This window comes from Microcaecilia unicolor, chromosome 3 (genome assembly GCF_901765095.1).
Source record: "Microcaecilia unicolor chromosome 3, aMicUni1.1, whole genome shotgun sequence".
NCBI classification, from domain to species: Eukaryota; Metazoa; Chordata; class Amphibia; order Gymnophiona; family Siphonopidae; genus Microcaecilia; species Microcaecilia unicolor.
Genome location: NC_044033.1, coordinates 482308884 through 482325809, shown reverse-complemented (window position 1 = coordinate 482325809; position 16926 = coordinate 482308884). Strand labels below are relative to the sequence as shown.

The 16926-nt window shown below is 42.3% G+C and overlaps 1 protein-coding gene across 1 annotated transcript in view; it reads left to right on the top strand.

The window, feature by feature from the left end:
* Positions 1–872: 872 nt before the first annotated feature.
* Positions 873–16926, top strand: part of COL12A1 (collagen type XII alpha 1 chain) — a 384763-nt gene continuing 368709 nt past the window's right edge. The window contains 2 exon segments of the mRNA XM_030199047.1: positions 873–1126; positions 10903–11015. Coding sequence (XP_030054907.1) covers positions 10943–11015 — 73 coding nt within the window. The 5' untranslated portion in view covers positions 873–1126; positions 10903–10942.

Sequence of the window (16926 nt, the reverse complement as noted above, 5' to 3'; positions counted from 1 at the left end):
TGATCCTCTGGTGGGATCTGGGATTCACTCAGGGCTTTGCTTGCTGTGTGTTATATTCTGCATGTAATTTCCACAGCCCATTCCAGCCACAGAGAAAGGTTTAGAGCAGCAGACTCTGATCCTAGGGAACTGGCTTCGATTCCCACTACAGCTTCTTGTGACTCTGGGCAAGTCACTTAACCCTCCATTGTCCCAGGTACAAATAAGTACCTGTATATAATATGTAACCGCTTTGAATGTAGTTGGAAAAACCTCCGAAAGGCGGTATATAATTCCCTTTCCCCTATGCAAGAAAAGCTGGTAACAAAGGTAGACCGAGGAAAAATCTGCTGATCCACCAAAGAGGGGGGGGGGGGTGGGGGGAAGACTTTTATTGGTTCTGCAAATGTTTTCAATCCCTGGAAATTTATTAAGTGAAAAAGAGACCCCACAGTAAATACGCAGACAGTTAGTTAATGGAAAAATTGCAAATGTTTAAAGTGCAAACACCAGGCACGAAGCAACAAATCTCAGGCTTTTGCGCGACTTTAGGAAACCAATCGTGTTTTGATTAAGTTTTTCCATCCTTCCCTGGTTCAAGAGTCGCTGTTGCCCCGGCCAGGGAAACCCGATCTGACTTCTGGGCTCAGTCCAAGTGCAGTTGCTGTAAGGAAGCACCCCGTGGCAAGGCTGTGGGGATGACCATCATGGTGAAAGAATGCTCCAAAGAATGTGGAGCTTTCCAAAAAGTAGATCCCCCCCCCCCCCCCCCCCCGCAGACGCATTGCATGTAGATATATCATCATCTGATGGCAGCAATCCACCTTCCATTGCAATTTCGTAAGAGCTTACGAGAGCTGGGGACAGCCCTCTATTAAGTAGCAGATTCCGCCGAGGTTCTTCCCACTCGGAGAAAGTAAGGCTTTCCAGACAGAGCATCACCCGGGAGTTACCGAGAGGAGATCCGTCTCTTGCGTACTCTGCGCCTCCTTCCTTGGCTGCAGCTCTAGCTGCCACTGCAAGCCCAGGAGAGAAGAGAGAGAGAGGAAGGAAGGGACCCTGCACTGCATCCACCAGCTATTAGTCCCAGGACAACCAGGGGGAGCAGGAGACACCGGTAGCAGAACCAATACGTCCACCACTGCAGGTCCGATCCATCTTCCCCACCCCCACCCCGCTCGTGCTTATGCTCAGGCATTTTTTTTTACAAGTGGTACTTGTAGCCCCAAATGCAAAATTGCTTATTTTTTTTTTTGATGGAGGAACGCTCCTGGGGGAAAAAAATTAACGCACGTGGGGTGAACCTCTGCAATATAGAGTTTTGCAACTGAAAGATTTTTTTTTTCTTGCTTAAACTTTTTTGGGGGTAAGTTCCAGGATTGGTTGGTTCCCTCCGGAGGCTATTCGAACTGCAATCTTAAATAAGTTGTACAAAATAGGTAAGCACTGTGGTATAAACGGGTACAGAGTCAGCATAGCTGGTCTTTTTTTTGTACGGTTAAGGTGAGTTTAGAGCTGCAATCATTTCTCAAAAGTCAACCCGGTTTAACAAAGCTTGAAGACTGATTCTCAGCTCCAGGGGTCAGACTTGCTGTGTCTAATTCTGCTCCTTGCGGAGCGCTGCCTGAAGGCTCCTGAGCTACTGTACACGATGCAAGAGCTTTCTAACAATTTTGGAGAGAGAGGAAAGATGTCTTAAACAGCCAGCCAAGTTTGCATAATTTGAGTGTAGATAGACCGCGCTTTTCCAGGATGCAGTGCATTCCGTGTTTTCTTCTATCTTTGGTAAGACCTGTTCTAACTGCTCCCCCTCTGAGACCGTTTTCTGCAGCTCAGGATTATCCTTGTATGGAGAGATCGGGCGCCTGCAGCCACAGACGATAGGAAATAAAAAATCCGGACCGTTTTGCCAAAGTTTCTGGTTGAGTTTAGTTTAGGGACGGTGACAAAGGATGAAACACGTTTAAGTCTGCGCTTTGAAGGTTCTCTTTTGGCTGATAATGGAGGGTGAGGTCAAAAGCCAGTTGATCAAAATACATTTTTGCTCCCTAAAATTAAAACAAAACGAGAATGGTCTCTGAGGGGTTTTTGGAAGAAATGTAAAAAAAAAAAACAAAAACAAAACCCCAAAACCCCGTTGTCAAGCAAAAAGAATTTTTACAAATAAAGTAGTGAGAAATTAAGCTAGAAAGCAGTGATTTGGAGCCGTAAGTCCCGGTAGCGATGATTCTTGCTTGTGATCTGTTGAGCCGAGAGGTGGCAGTGTAAGACTTCTGTGAGCGTTGTAGTTACTGTTCACGTTTAATTTCAAAGAAGTTTTTGATTATGCATATTACAGTAATCACTCAGGTCTTCCCCCACTTCAGGTATCAAATGCAAATGAATGTGGGGTGGTGGCTTCCCTGTATGATATGCCAGATTGTTAGATCATTGGCCATTCTTGCGGCACCTTAGCAGAGACCCACAGTGCAAATGTTGGACATTATTGTGGTTTAACTGAAAGGTGGAAGAGGGTAGTCCCGAAAGGCTCTCCAGCGCTTGCCTTAGTTCCTTCTTTTTTCATTGCTTTCTCTCTGTTACGTCAGTATAGTTTTTTAAAATTATCATTATTATTAATGTCTATGGCTTTAACACTATCATGTATTTCACCATCATGTACCCAAAACTCGCTGTAAAACCAAATGTACATTCTTTTCTATTTCCAGTATCTACGATGAATTGTAAGCCACATTGAGCCTGCAAAAAGGTGGGATAATGTGGGATACAAATGTAATATTATTATTATTATTATGAGTTGTAATTCTGGGCATGGATCCAAGCAATAACTGAAGCGAATCTAATAATAACTCAGATACAAATAATGGAAAAAATATCAGCTTGAAAGTTCCCTGGTATTAATCCCTTTTGGGTAGTTCTCTCTTTTATTTCCCTTTTGGCCAGCAGAAAGTTAGACGCTGGGAACTGTGTGTATGAGACGCTATCAGCTCCGTGATTTATGATTCTGGGTTGCTGGTCTGTTTTGCTTCTGGAGTTGTGGGTGCTGCCCAATTTTTTTTTTTGTGTGAAACTCTGTCTCTGTTTTGCTTCTTATTTTCTGTGTAGCCAAGGAAGAGCAGTTTAATGTTTTCACGAAGTGTTTTTATGTTCTTGCTTGCATGTTTTGGGGTATCTTTTTTTGAGAGGGTGGGCTAAGATATAAGGAAGTGCTTTCTTGCCTGATGGTCAAAAGTTTTACAAAGGGCCATGGGTCACTGGTGATTAGGATTGTGTAAAGTGACAATGAAATATTTTATGGAGTGTGTAAGTTATGTGTTAGGGCTTGCAGTTAAAAGTCTAATTATGAAGGGATGAGACTAAAGTACTGGTTGTAGGTGATAGTTGTTTTTTTTTTTTTTAATTTATTTGATAAAGTTATTACTTTCCTGCCTAGCTTTCCAGGTCAAGTCACAGCTGTATTACATTAGTCCAGTAAAAAAGTATCACCTATATTTGCTTATTGAATTTTATTTCTGCCTGTGCAAATGGACTAAGATGGCAACCCTCCCACTTTTTTTCAATTCTGCAGAAAATATAGATTGATTGATTTCTGCTCTATGACACTGGGAAATCTCTCAGTAGAATAATGCTATAATTGAAACTTGCTCTCTTCTCCTTCCCTCTCATGCTGATTTTCCTTCAATGTCAGTCTGTTCCTCCCCAGCTCAATGTAGGCTCCCTCCTCACTCCAGACCTCTTCCTGATCCTGTTCTCCTTCCCTTATTCCAATCGTTAGGGGTCCTTTTACTAAGGTGCACTGAAAAATGGCTTGTTGTAGCGTAGGCGTGGGTTTTGGGTGTGCGCACATCCATTTTTCAGTGCACCTGTAAAAAAAAGCCCTTAAAATTTTTTTTTGCTGAAAATGGACGTGTGGCAAAATCAAAATTGCTGCGCGTCCATTTTGGGTCTGCGACCTTACCGCCAGCCATTGACCTAGCGGTAAAGTCTCACGTGGTAACCGGGTTGTAATGACCTATGCACACCAGATGCCACTTGGCGCACCTCCGAAAAAAAAAATATTTTTCAGCCATGCGTATCGGAAGTGCGCCAATAATGAAATTACTGCAAGAGCCACGCAATAGCTGGGCAGTAACTCCATTTTGGAGCACATTGGGCGCACGTAGAGCCTTACGCGGCTTAGTAAAAGGGCCCCTTAGTTCCTTTCCTTGCCAGAAGTAGAACAGTGCATAACCGCATTTTTCCTCCACCTGTCATCTATAAACCTCTCAAGGTTTTTATGGGACCTGATGGTAGTGGGCAGTTCCTCTGGGATCAGAACTTCAACCCTGTGGCTAAAATAGTGTTTCTCAACCCTCCTCACCTAACCAGTGGGGTTTCAGAATTGGAATAATGAATATATTGGAGACCCATTGTGTGCGAATCTTTCTCATGCATATTCATTGTGGTAATCCTGAAAATCCGACTGGCTTGGTATGCCTTCAGGAGAGGATGGTCAAGCAGTGCGATAGGAAGATGGGAGGGGATAGGAGGGAGGGATGGGCAGGGGTTCTCAGCCCAGTCCTCGGGACACACCTAGCCAGTCAGGTGTTTGGGATACCCACCATGAATATGCATGAGTCAAATCTGCATGCACTACCTACATTCTATGCAAATCTATCTCATGCATATTCATGGTGGATATCTTGAAAACCTGACCGGCCTGGGTGTGTCCGGAGGACTGGGTTGAGAACCTCTGGACTAGGGCAGAAAGGAGAAGGAGACAAAATAGGGAGATAGATCAGATTGGGAGAGAAGAAAAGAACACCAGAGAAGAGAGATGCGAAGAGATGAAGGAAAAGGAGGAGAAGGAAACTGAAAGGAGGACTAGAACTGGGGCAAAGGCAGGGCTGGCCCAAATGTTAGGCAAGATAAGGCAGTTGCCAAGGCTAGGGCAGCAGCTTCTTGGGACAACAAAGAGCAGCTGCAAATTAAAAAAAAAACATCAGTACATACTTCAACCTGCATTTTTTATAAGATTTTTGTGTGATGATCATAATTGCTGAGCTTAATTATTAAAATCTTGAGGGGGGGGGCTGCAGGCTAGGGTGACTTGAAAGTTAATTGGTGGGAGATGTAAGGCTGAAGGTTCATCCAGGGCACCTATTACCTTTGCACTGGCTCTGGGCAAAGAAAATTGGAGCAACATCGTGGAGGATGAGAGGGGAAAAGGACAAATTGCCAACTGGGGCAGAGAACCGGGGATTGAGTTAGCATGGAAGTGGGAGGGAAGATATGGAATTGGGTGGGGGAAAAGGAGGACTGAAAATTGAGCTGCAGCTGGAAAAGATAGAGAGGAGAGCTGAAAAAGACGGACTGGGTAATGAATGGGGACATTTTGAGAGAGAAAATTAATGGGGAAAGATCTGGGGGGAGGGGGAGTTGGCGTGGAGGAGCAAGAAAGAACCAAGAGAGGTGGATGGATAAAATTGAGTAGAGGGGTCTCAAATAGAGTGGAGAGAGATGAGGGGTGGGGAAGGAGGTAAGAGGTTTGTTAAAACTGCAGATATAAGGTGAGAGATGAAGGGATTGGATAAAGGAAGGAGAGCATGTGAAAGGAAAGTGAAATGGAAGCTGGTAGAGTCATGGGAAATTGAAAGGGGGATGGAGGCTGGGAAAGGGCTGAACATAAAGGGATCCTTTTATAAAGCTGTGATAAGCTCTAGCATGTGCTTACTGCAGCTTAAAAGGGCTTACTGTGGGACATGCTCAGACATTTTGTGGTAAGTCCCAAATGTGTACATAGTACCTGTGCGTAAAAATTTTTTTTTTTTTTTTTTGGTTGAGGGTGTGACTGGGGGTGGAGAGTGGGTATGTCTGCATTAATCAGTTAGTGTATCTACATTACTGCACACTAAGGGGTCCTTCTATAAAGGCATGCTGAAAAATGGCTTGCGGGTTTTGGGGGAGCGCCAATCCATTTTTTCAGCACGCCTGTAAAAAAGGCCTTTTTTTTTTGCCAAAAATGGACATGTGGCAAAATCATAATTGCCGCGTGTCCATTTTGGGTCTGAGACCTTACCGCCAGCCATTGACTTAGCGGTAAAGAATCCAGGCGGTAATGACCTACGCATGTCAAATGCCACTTGGCGTGCGTCCGTTACATGCGCCCAAAAATAAAAAATATTTTTTCAGATGCATGTATTGGATGTACGCCAAAAATGAAATTACTGCAAGAGCCACGCGGTAGTCGGGCAGTAACTCCATTTTGGCATGCGTTGGGTACAAGTAGACGCTTACGCGGTTTAGTAAAAGGGCTCCTAACTGATTAGTGCAGGATTTCCACAAAATGAGTGGCAGTAATAGCCGTATTGCTAATGAGTGGGGTAGTAGGAAGTGCACCCTCCAGCATTTTACAAAGTTCGAGATTTTGTGGTGTGGTTCCCTGAAGAAGCAGTGCGAAACGGGAGTGTTGGGACCGCAAGCTGTTTTTATGACAAGTTAAGTTATACCACCTCGCACACAACTGGACAAAAAGAGATAAGTCCTTCTTTATGTACAGAATTGAACTTTATTATTTTTTTCCAGGAGTTGATTTTGAAAAAATCATACAAAAAATATTTAAAAATATTCTTTGGGTTTTTTTTGTCGATGACTACTGATACACAGTGTGCAGGGATCATTGTTGGTCTGCCACTGATTGATGAGACATTTTCCCCATTTTTTGATAAAGTCACTCTTCACTGTAGATTGTTTTTTTTTTATGTTGATCAGCATTAAAGTACAGTGATTTTGATCTGTGATATTCTTTACCTGTCGTACTTCTTCAGACATTAGCACATGGCCATTAATACTGAGAATAGAAAATCAGCCATTTTACTGCTGTGGTACAAATGGCCTTAGTACGCGAGAAAAACCTACGTAAGGGTGTACTGAGACCACTTTCTATTGCAGCTTTGTAAAAGGATCCCAAAGTGAGGTGGAGTAGGGATTGAAAAGGGATGAGAGGTAGAGAGTAGGAAATGGAGAGCTGGAGAAGGTGATAGATTAAGGAATCCTTTTACTAAGGTGCGCTAACAGATTTAGCACACGTTGAATGATAAGACACCCATAAGAATATAATGGGCCTCTTATTTATTATTATTATTATTATGTATTTATTTATTGCATTTGTATCCCACATTATCCCACCTTTTTGCAGGCTCAATGTGGCTTACAATTCATCGAGGAAATGGGAAATAGAAGAGAAAATACATTTGGTTACAAGGAGTTTTGGGTAAAATGATAGTATTGAAGCAAAGATAGTGTAGAACACTTCTGGATAAATCAAACACTGTACTGTTAAATGTGTTGATCCTTGTGATATATCTTGTCGAAGAGATAGGTTTTCAATAGTTTGCGGAAATTGGTCAGTTCGTAGATAGTTTATTTAGCATATGCTAATCATTAGTGCACGCTAAATCCATTAGCACACCTTAGTAAAAGGACCCTCAAGAGAGAGACTAGTAGGAGCTGGGGATAGGCAGTGAAGGGAAGAGAGAGCACTGGGAGGAATAACAGAGATTGCGAAGAAGAGGAGTGAAGAGAGGCAGCTAGGAGTCGAGACAGACAAGAAAGAGATATTGAGAAGTATATGAAAAAAAATTAGTACAGGTGTAAGAAAAATAGATGGAAGAAGGTAGATACTGAAGAAAGATGAAATGGAAGGAAAGGCGATCTGAGAAAATAAATCACTGAAAATGGACAACATAAAAATAGAGAGAGACTGAGAACATCATAATGATAAAAGTGTACAGACAAAAGTACAAAAAGAAACATTTCTTAAAACTGAAAAGAATATTTTACTTTTCAAATTATGTATGAGGAAAGTGATATCTGCAGGTAAAAAGTGTTTAACTCATGTACATTGACTCTCTGAAAACCGCCCACCTTCAATACAGTGAAACATGGGTAGCTTTATCTGCATTGAGAGAAAATGTTCCTGGACATATTTAGGATGAGGGAGGATAAGTTTCAATTTGAAATCTAAGTGCCTATGATTTCACCAAATATGATATCCATGCCAAAAGGAGACCCAGTGCCTGTGCATGGTTTGTACTCATGGTAGCTTTCCAAGTGAGAGATCTCACTTGATTTTCCTTTCAATATATGTGTAAAGCCTGTAGGTAAAAAGTCTGCATGCACTTTGCATCAATGTGGGTAAGTAGGTAGGTAGAATACTGCCTGTTACTAAGGTTGAGCATTTGCTAAAGCTCATATTGGTCTTTACTGCTCCTTAAAAATTTTAGTGCACACAAAACTGCTTTAATGCATGTTAACTTATGTTTAACATGCATACAATTGATGTTAAAAAGTTCTGAGTCATATTAAAAATTATAAATCAAAATGAGTGTGTAAAATAAACCCAAAATACCCCAAAATTGGGAAAATTCTGAGAACAAATTGAGTATGGACTTGGGGGGGGGGGGGCCCTTTAACTAAGCCGCATAAGCGTCTACACGTGCCCAATGTGCAACAATTTGGAGTTACCGCCTGGCTCTTGTGGTAATTTCATTTTTGGCATGCGTCCGATATGCACGTCCAAAAAATAATTGTTATTTTCTGGCACGCATCCGCAATGCGTGCCAAGTGGCATTTGGTGTGCAAAGGTCATTACCGCCCGGTTAAAGTGTGAGACCTTACCACTAAGTCAATGGCTGGTGGTAAGGTGTCAGACCCAAAATGGACGCACAACTATTTTTATTTTGCCGCACGTCCATTTTCAGCCAAAATTTAAAAAGGCATTTTTTTGCAGGCGCACTGAAAAATGGATCTGCACAAGCCCAAAACACTTCCGCAGGCCATTTTTCAGTGCATCTTAGTAAAAGGACCCTTCAATTCTGTATGCGTACTAAATGCTATTCTTTAAATGTTGGGCATTATAGAATAGAACTTAGTGCTGGGATCCGAGCCCAATTGTGGGAGTGAGGATTTATACCAACTGAGCCCTTTTGTAATTCCTGTGCCTAAATTAGGCACAGATTCCCCTAATTCTATAACACTGTGCGCAAACCCTAGAAATACCCCTGGCCCACCCATGCCCCTCCTGTGGCCATGCCCCTTTTTCTGATCTGCATGGAAAAATTTACGCACACATCTTTATAGGATAGCGAGTATAAAGATGCACACATAAATTCCAATTATTGCCAATTAGTGCTGATAATTGGTTGTTAGCACCCGATTATCTGCACTAATTGGCTCATTAAACAATTAAATTGCATGCACCTAGGCGCCCTTAAACTAAGCTGCGGTAAAAAGTGGCCTGTGCTAGTATGGATGCGTGAAATTAGCACGCGCTGGGCCATTTTTTTTTACTGCAGCAGGTAAAAAGGCCATTTTTTAATGGGGTGGTAAATGGCTGTGCACTAATATTAAAAGTAGCAAGTGGCTATTTACTACCTGAGCCCTTAACACCAGCTATTTACTTGGCAATAAGGGCTCATGTAGACAGCGCAAATTAATGGGGCCATGCTGCCGATTACTGCCAGGAACACCCCTCATAGTAGAAAATAGTAAATTATTTTCTAGCATGGGAAACAACACATGATAACTTTGAAACTATCGCAGGGTGCCCGCATTACCCTGGCGGTAGTGTCAATTTAGTGAGTGCTACACGTGTGTTAGCCCTACCATGGCTTAGTAAAAGGGCCCCACAATTGTGAGTGATATATATATAGAATTAGGGGGACTGTGCATATAACAATTGGCTTGTGACAGTTTTTTGATTGGAGGGGGGCACTAAGTAAATATTTCTCTCTCGCCTTCTTCCTGCTTTTCATTCCTGAAAGTCAGCAGGTTGAACCTGGGCTAGATGGACCATTGGTCTAACCCAGTATGGCTACTCTTATGTTCTTATGAACCTAGGCAGTCTGGAAGTCAAAGAGAAGGGAGATGGGAGTGGATGAAAGAAGGATGAGAAGGAGGAGTGGGTGAAATGGAAATCGGGAAAAGGAGGAGTAGGAGAGAGATGATAGGGGAAGAAGAGAGGTTGAGATATTGGAAGAAAGAATGAGGGATGAAGAAGACAGGTGATGGGATTAAGATGGAGAGGTGGCAAGCCAGAGGGCAGTATTGGGTTGAGAAGAAAGAACTAGAAAAACTAGGCGCTAGGAGAGGGGAGGCCAAAAAAACTGAGATGCCAGCAGAAGTACCATTTGTGAGACTGTAGTCCAGTTCTTAATTAAGGGTTGCATTTTAGACAACAAACAGCTCTTCAACAAAAAAATCCAACAATTCATTACTTGTCCACACGGTTAAAAATCACAATTTTCTTGCAAAGTCTCTAGTTCAAGAGCCATTTTAAATAAAACTCTCAGACACTGTTCCCTCTTAGCTGAGCGGGAGTCCTACAGCCTCACTGCTGCCAGTGGGAGGTGATGTTTCAATATAATGTTTTCAGTCTCTAGGGACAGGCAGGTTCCCTGGAGTCCTGTAGATCATGCTTGTTCCTCACTATTGAAAATATGATCATGAAACAGCACCACCTACTGGCAGGACTGTAGGTGAAGGACTCCGCTCAGCTTAGAGGGAACAGTGCTGTCAGATGGCATGACTCCATTTTCCTAGTAGTAATAGCATGATGACTTAGGTCTACATGTGGACACACTTCTCCTATCTTCTCTCTAGGCATCTGGCATGCATGAGTGTAAGAGAAGCCCCCAGAAAACATTTAAGATCAAATAAACAATACATAAATACAAAGAATGCAAGAGTACCAGGCAGTAGCCCCCAGCTGATACTTTAATAGACTAGTTTCACCAGTTACTAATGCAGTTCCTGCCATAAGTTTGGCTGGAGTTCAAGTCTAGTGGTATTAAAGAAGGCCTCCATAGAACAATGCAGTCTGCCAGGCTTGCCTTGAAGTCATGACACCCCTCTCACTGGTGGTTACTATTGAATTTTTTTTTTCAGATCCATTCATGTGGTTGTGATCCAGGGGGAAGGCAGAGACATGAAGATCAGGCTCCGTCCAGCTCTGGCTGCCCTATGCGCAGCTTTGCTCTTAGCTTCTGTAGATGCTCAAGGTAACCATTCCATCCAAATGCCTTCAATGATGGTGCAGAATTTCCAGAGTCTTTGAGCATATCCCATGCACTCTCATTTGTGTTTTCCTCTTGGTACCTGTCTGTGAAAGAAACACCTCGCCCTTTCCCTGCTTTCTCTTCCCTTTCTCACTTGTTTGTCGGTCTGACTTGTCACTGAGGTTTAATTTTTCCCACATTGGTAGCTGTCATTCTTCATGATTTACAGATGAAATAGGTTTTCTTTGGAAAAGATCAGCTGTTTTTTTTCCACGGGAAGGGGCTGACTGCAAGTGCCCTCTCCAGACTCAGCTGCACGGTGCTCAGGAAGCAGGCGCCTGTGCAAACACGAAAACCGAAATTAATAATTTTGCGCCCTGAAGCACTGGCACACACCCTCTCCTTGTTAATTACCTGTCTGTGTGCGGTGTGAAGTAAAAAGCAGTTTCTCTAAAAACAAATAATAAAATACTCCAACAGATCTTGGCTTTGTGTGCGTGTGTCATTAGTTTGAGAACACTTCAGAGATCCAGGTTATTCAAGGGACTAACAAAGCCACATTGCTATTTGCTGTCAATTACTGTAGGTCCTGATTCATCAATGTCTTGTCCTATAGAGACAGAAGAAGAACAAAGTCTTCATGAATCAGCCCCTTAGAGATAAAAAAAAAAAACACAGTGCTGAAATGGGATCCTGAGGGCTCCTAGTAAATTTTGCTACGAAGACAAAATCTCACTGAATAAAGGAAATGTGTTGAGCCCCTTGATAAGAAATTTGGAACATGTTACTGAATACAGATGAAAACATCCGTTTTTCTTTTTTTCATTCAAGCAGGAGGAACTGAAAAGCTCTGCTCGAGGCCTTATCGCAAAGATTACGGATTGTGCTAGAATATGGGCTGATGCAGGAAGCCACGTGGTAGAGCCGTGTGCGGATGTCTGAGTGCATGGCTTCTACTATGAGCGTAATACCATGCCAAGCAGAATGATAAACATATGCAAATGTTATGTACGCAGAACTTGCATGCTAATCGGGGAGCGGCTGAAGCCTGCTGGATGCATGTGTAAAAAGATTTTGCAGTAAGCGCGGCTTCTCCTGTGTATATTGTAACGAAAATAGAAGAGTCAGCACACATCGGTACCTGTTCTTCTGTGTATATCAGCCCCACAAAGACTTCGTGCAAATAAAATTTTTGCAAGGCTGATATTTATGCGCCGAACAAATGCCAGTGTGCTGACACTTCCATTTTTGTTCCGACATACGCACAAGCTCTGTTACTTCCCGTCAGTTTTTTAAAACTTTCAGGCACTTCTTTCTGGCTGCAAAAGAAGATATAACTGGCAGTTAAATCTTTAAAATGGGCATTAAATCCTTTCCTCTAACCTTTCTATGCTGCCCTGGACCTGGCAAAACATTTAACGTGTTGTCCATGCATCAAAAATTACTGTTCCTTTCTCTGCATGGCTGTAGAACACAATGACCTCATGTACCATATATTTTAATGTAACATATGGCCATGTCTTCCAGGCGAGTTAACAGCACGTTCGACCCCTCTCTGCAATACTTGTCCGTTAACATGCATGTAAAACCTTGGGTAACCCTGTGGTTAGACTCATGGTAGCTTTCTGCATTGGCCCCCATGTGGGTGTGGGGTAGGTAGGGATATATTCATCCACCTCCTTCCTGCAAAGTCTTCAGCCTCCTGCAGCACAAGGGTAAGAAAGAGAGATAAACAGCCCTGTGAGTTACAAGTGGCCTTCGGAATCCACTAGATTTAGCCATTCTAACTTAGTATCAAGGCTTAATTTGTAGAGAAAGAGAAGGTGTAACTGTTGAGCAGGAGGAAGGAGTGAGCGGGCCAGGGGCATGAGCAACAGAGAAGAGGGGCTAGATTAGGGAGAAGAGGACCTGTTCTCTGCTCTGCTCCTGGCTTGCCTCCTCCACTCTTCCTCCTTCCATTCTTCTGGAAAGGGAGGGGCTGGAACAGATCACCTCTGATGCTCTGGAATTGTCCCATGTAGACATTCTTTTCTTCTCTGTGGTCTCTATGAAGAATCTATTCCATGAATGGTTCTTGCAGCTGTCCGGATGGTGCAGTGCCCAAATTTGCTTAATCAACCTTTCAGCCATTTTGATTCACTCTGAAGAAAGACAAAGCAAGATGGCAAAAATGTCAGTCATGTACATTTCCTCACTATTCTGGCTCCTAGAAGACTATGTGGGGATCCCTTCCTTCTTGTGTGCTCACTTGCAAAAATGTTGGTCAAGGAAACTCAGATGCAACACCACCTGGACAGCTGCAAGAACCATGACATCAACTATGGAAGCCTAAGATAACTCTTCCATGAATGTCCAAGAAGAATCTCTATGGTTATTATTATTATTTTGTGGATAGTCTCCTTCATTAATGTTGGGGATGGAGAGCTTTTCTAGTTTGTGATACTGATGTGAATCTCTTCCATTTTCTGTTGAATATAGATCTTGTTTTTTTCCTCTTTGTCACCTATGGACAGCCTTTTCCCTAAGAACCTGTTCTCTATTTGGAAACTTTTCAAATTTGTGCTGCTGGCCAAGAACCTTCTTGACTGGGGACCAAATGCACTAGAATTGGATACGTGAAGGGAATTTCATAATCTAGCTATCCACATTTATGCACCCCTAGCATGCAATAAACGTATAGAAAACTAGCACCCATGTGTATAAGTGTACACCTACCAGTTAAAGTTCTAGTGGGGCACCGAAGTGCTGGGGAGTCCTACAGGACAGGTTTGGGAACCAGTGCCCTAAACTGACTGACTGGGTTAGGAACTGGTTAAGTGGAAGGCAACAAAGGGTAGTGGTAAATGGAGCTAAAAGAAAATGGATGTTACCAGTGGTGTGCCAAAAGTATTGGTTTTTGCCCCAATTCTTTTAATATACAAATGTAGGGCCATGCATTTGGAAAACCGGAGGTAGTGGTACAGTTTAAGGACTTCTGTGCTCAAAAGAAGAGCAAGACTTGGACGTGAGAATATAGTAAAATCAGTTAGCTTAGTGGGGTTTAAAAAAGGTTTAGATAGCTTCCTAAAAGAAGAGTCCATAAACCATTATTAAAATGGACTTGGGGAAAGTCTACTGCTTATTTCTAGGATAAGCAGCATAAAATGTATTGTACTGTCGTGGGATCTTGTCAGGTAGTTGTAACCTGGATTGGTCACTGTTGGAAAGGATGCTGGACTTGATGGACCGTTGGTATGTCCCAGTATGGCTATACTTATGTTCTTATGTGACAATAGGTGATGATTTGAAGTTGGCCAAACAGGTAGACAAGCAATGGCAAAAGCCAGAAGGATGCTTGGGTGCATAGGGAGAGGAATGGCAGCAGGAAAAAGGAGGTTATGATGCCTCTGTGTAAGACTCTGGTGAGATCTCATTTAGAATATTATGTATAATTCTGGAGACTGCAGCTTCAAAAAGATATAAACAGAATGGAGTTGGTCCATAGGATGGCTACTACAGTGTCAGCGGTCTTTGTCATAAAGTGTATGGGGACAGACTTAAAGATCTTAATATGTATACTTTGGAAGAAAGGCAAGAGAAGATATAATAGAGATGTTTAAATAGCTCTGTGGTATAAATGCACAGAAGGTGAATCAATGGAATGAGTGGACATAGGATGAAAGTGAAAGGGGACAGATTTAGGAGTAACTGAAGGAAATACTTTTTCACAGAAAGGGTGGTGAATTTGTGGAATGGCCTCATGGTGGAGGTGGTGGAGATGAAGGTTATATCTGAATGGAAAAAAAAACATGGGACAATTACATATGTAACCGGAGTCTCACTGACCAGCTCAGTTCCAAACGATCCGGGGCACAAAAAAGAAGAAGAAGAAAACCCCCCTTTTTTCCTATTCACCTTTTACTCTCTATTCACAGCTCAGGTTTTCTCACTCAAGCTTGGGTGCAGGCTGGGGCCGGATAAAAATTCAGTGGTTCATAAGATATTAAGCTGGGCTTTAACCCTAGTATCTTCGAACAGTCTGGGAATAAGCTCTTCACTCTTTCTGTTAAGGAATACTCTCCACACCAAGAATTTGTATTTTATGCAAGCTTTACTAAACTCTGCAACAGGCAATTAATCCAACTTCATAATTCTTTTGGTTCAAGAGGTTATTATTTCTGTCCATCCAAGACTATTTGGTGCAGTCTTATCCACTACTCAAACGATTTCTTATAGCAATCCCAATTTATATACATTTCTGCAACTCCTCCAGTCCATCACCCCATCCCTTTGGACTGTACAATCCAAGGCTGTGTTGATAGCGTTGGTTGACACTAGCAAACTCCACCAGGATCAGACCTCCTTGTCTGTCCTCCAGAGATACACTTTGCTGAGCTGTACTCTCTGGCCTTGAATATGTTCTTCTCTGTTCCTGCTCATGAGCTGAGCTCTCCTTGCCCACCCAGAGACTCTTCTCCAACAGTTACTGCCTTTGACTGACAATAGCTCCCCCTTGATTGAGCTTTAGGTTATCTGGTCTTTCCAGAATGCCCCCTCTCATGGGTCCTGTTGGGGATGAAGGCAACCAAAGACCATGTGCTCTGTGCAACAACACCTTTTATTACCTTCAAGCTCCACCTCTCTGTCAATCATTAACAAGAAATATTTCCCTCTGCAATGTATCTCTTACATACAAACCCTTGGGATGGGCTTCACTCCCACCCAAGAACATAGCAACATAATAGCATAGTAGATGACGGCAGATAAAGAACTGTTTGGGCCATCCAGTCTGCTCAATAAGATAAACTGATATTATAAGGTATGATAAGTATACTTGGTCATGATCTGTCCTTGCCATTTTCAGGCCACAGACCATAGAAGTCTGCCCATCACTGGCCTTGTTCTGAATCTGAATCTGTCCAGCCATGATCAGGGCACAGCCCTGCGAGTGATTTCTCTAGAACAAGCCACTATCATGCAATTTTTTTTTCTCACAGTATCAGCTCATTTAAATATTATTGAACTGGTTCTGCAGGAATTTTATTTTGAGATAAAGTTCAAACAAAGTCTTGAACTTCATCATAAAAAAAAAAAAAATAACTACACATTCCAAATGTTTTGTGCAAAATTTAGTTATGTGAACACAGATAATGAATTGATGAATATCTCCCTCCCTCCCCCCAGTTGCTCTAGGGGGAAGTGGAGGCATGGATGGGCAGTCTGTATAGGCCATATGGTCTTTATCTGCCTTCATTTTTCCATATTTCTGTGTTTCTATATAGTTCCAGGACACATTCTATCTTCTGGAGAAATACATGATTAATACAGTCGGTGTTGAGGGGGTGGAAAGAAGGAACAGAGGAAAGAGGGAGCTGCATTTTGTTACCATTCACATATGTTTCCAGTTAAACTCAAGCTTAGCCAAGGGTTTTGACAAGCGTTTCAAAATTACACTGCAGTTAGTCTGACAACTTGCCTTTGTACCAAGTCCTGCCAGAAAACCTAGACACTAAAAAAGTTATTTAGGAACAAGGCAGCTGAACTATACTGTGGCAATTTAAATTTCATAAAGACAGTTTTATTAGCATGTCTTGGTCACTGCCTCCTTGTAAAGAAATGATGTGTTCTGCCATTCCATTTGTGCCTGGGAGACTGAGGCGAGAATATGCATTCCCTCTGCCATAATACCTGTCTCTGTCTCAGCTGAAGGCACCACAAATCTATTCAATTCTCTGCCTGTGCAAGCTAGTTTCTGTCTACCTTTCCTTCTGTCCTTCTTTCTCCTACCCTACACCTTATGCACCTCATTGGCAGGCTAGACATAAATGTCTTTGGTAAGCTAACTTGTCTTTCATTAGGAATCATTTAATTGAATTAAATTCAATATTTACATCCTACTCCATAACAGTGAAAGAATGCAGAATATTAAATGATA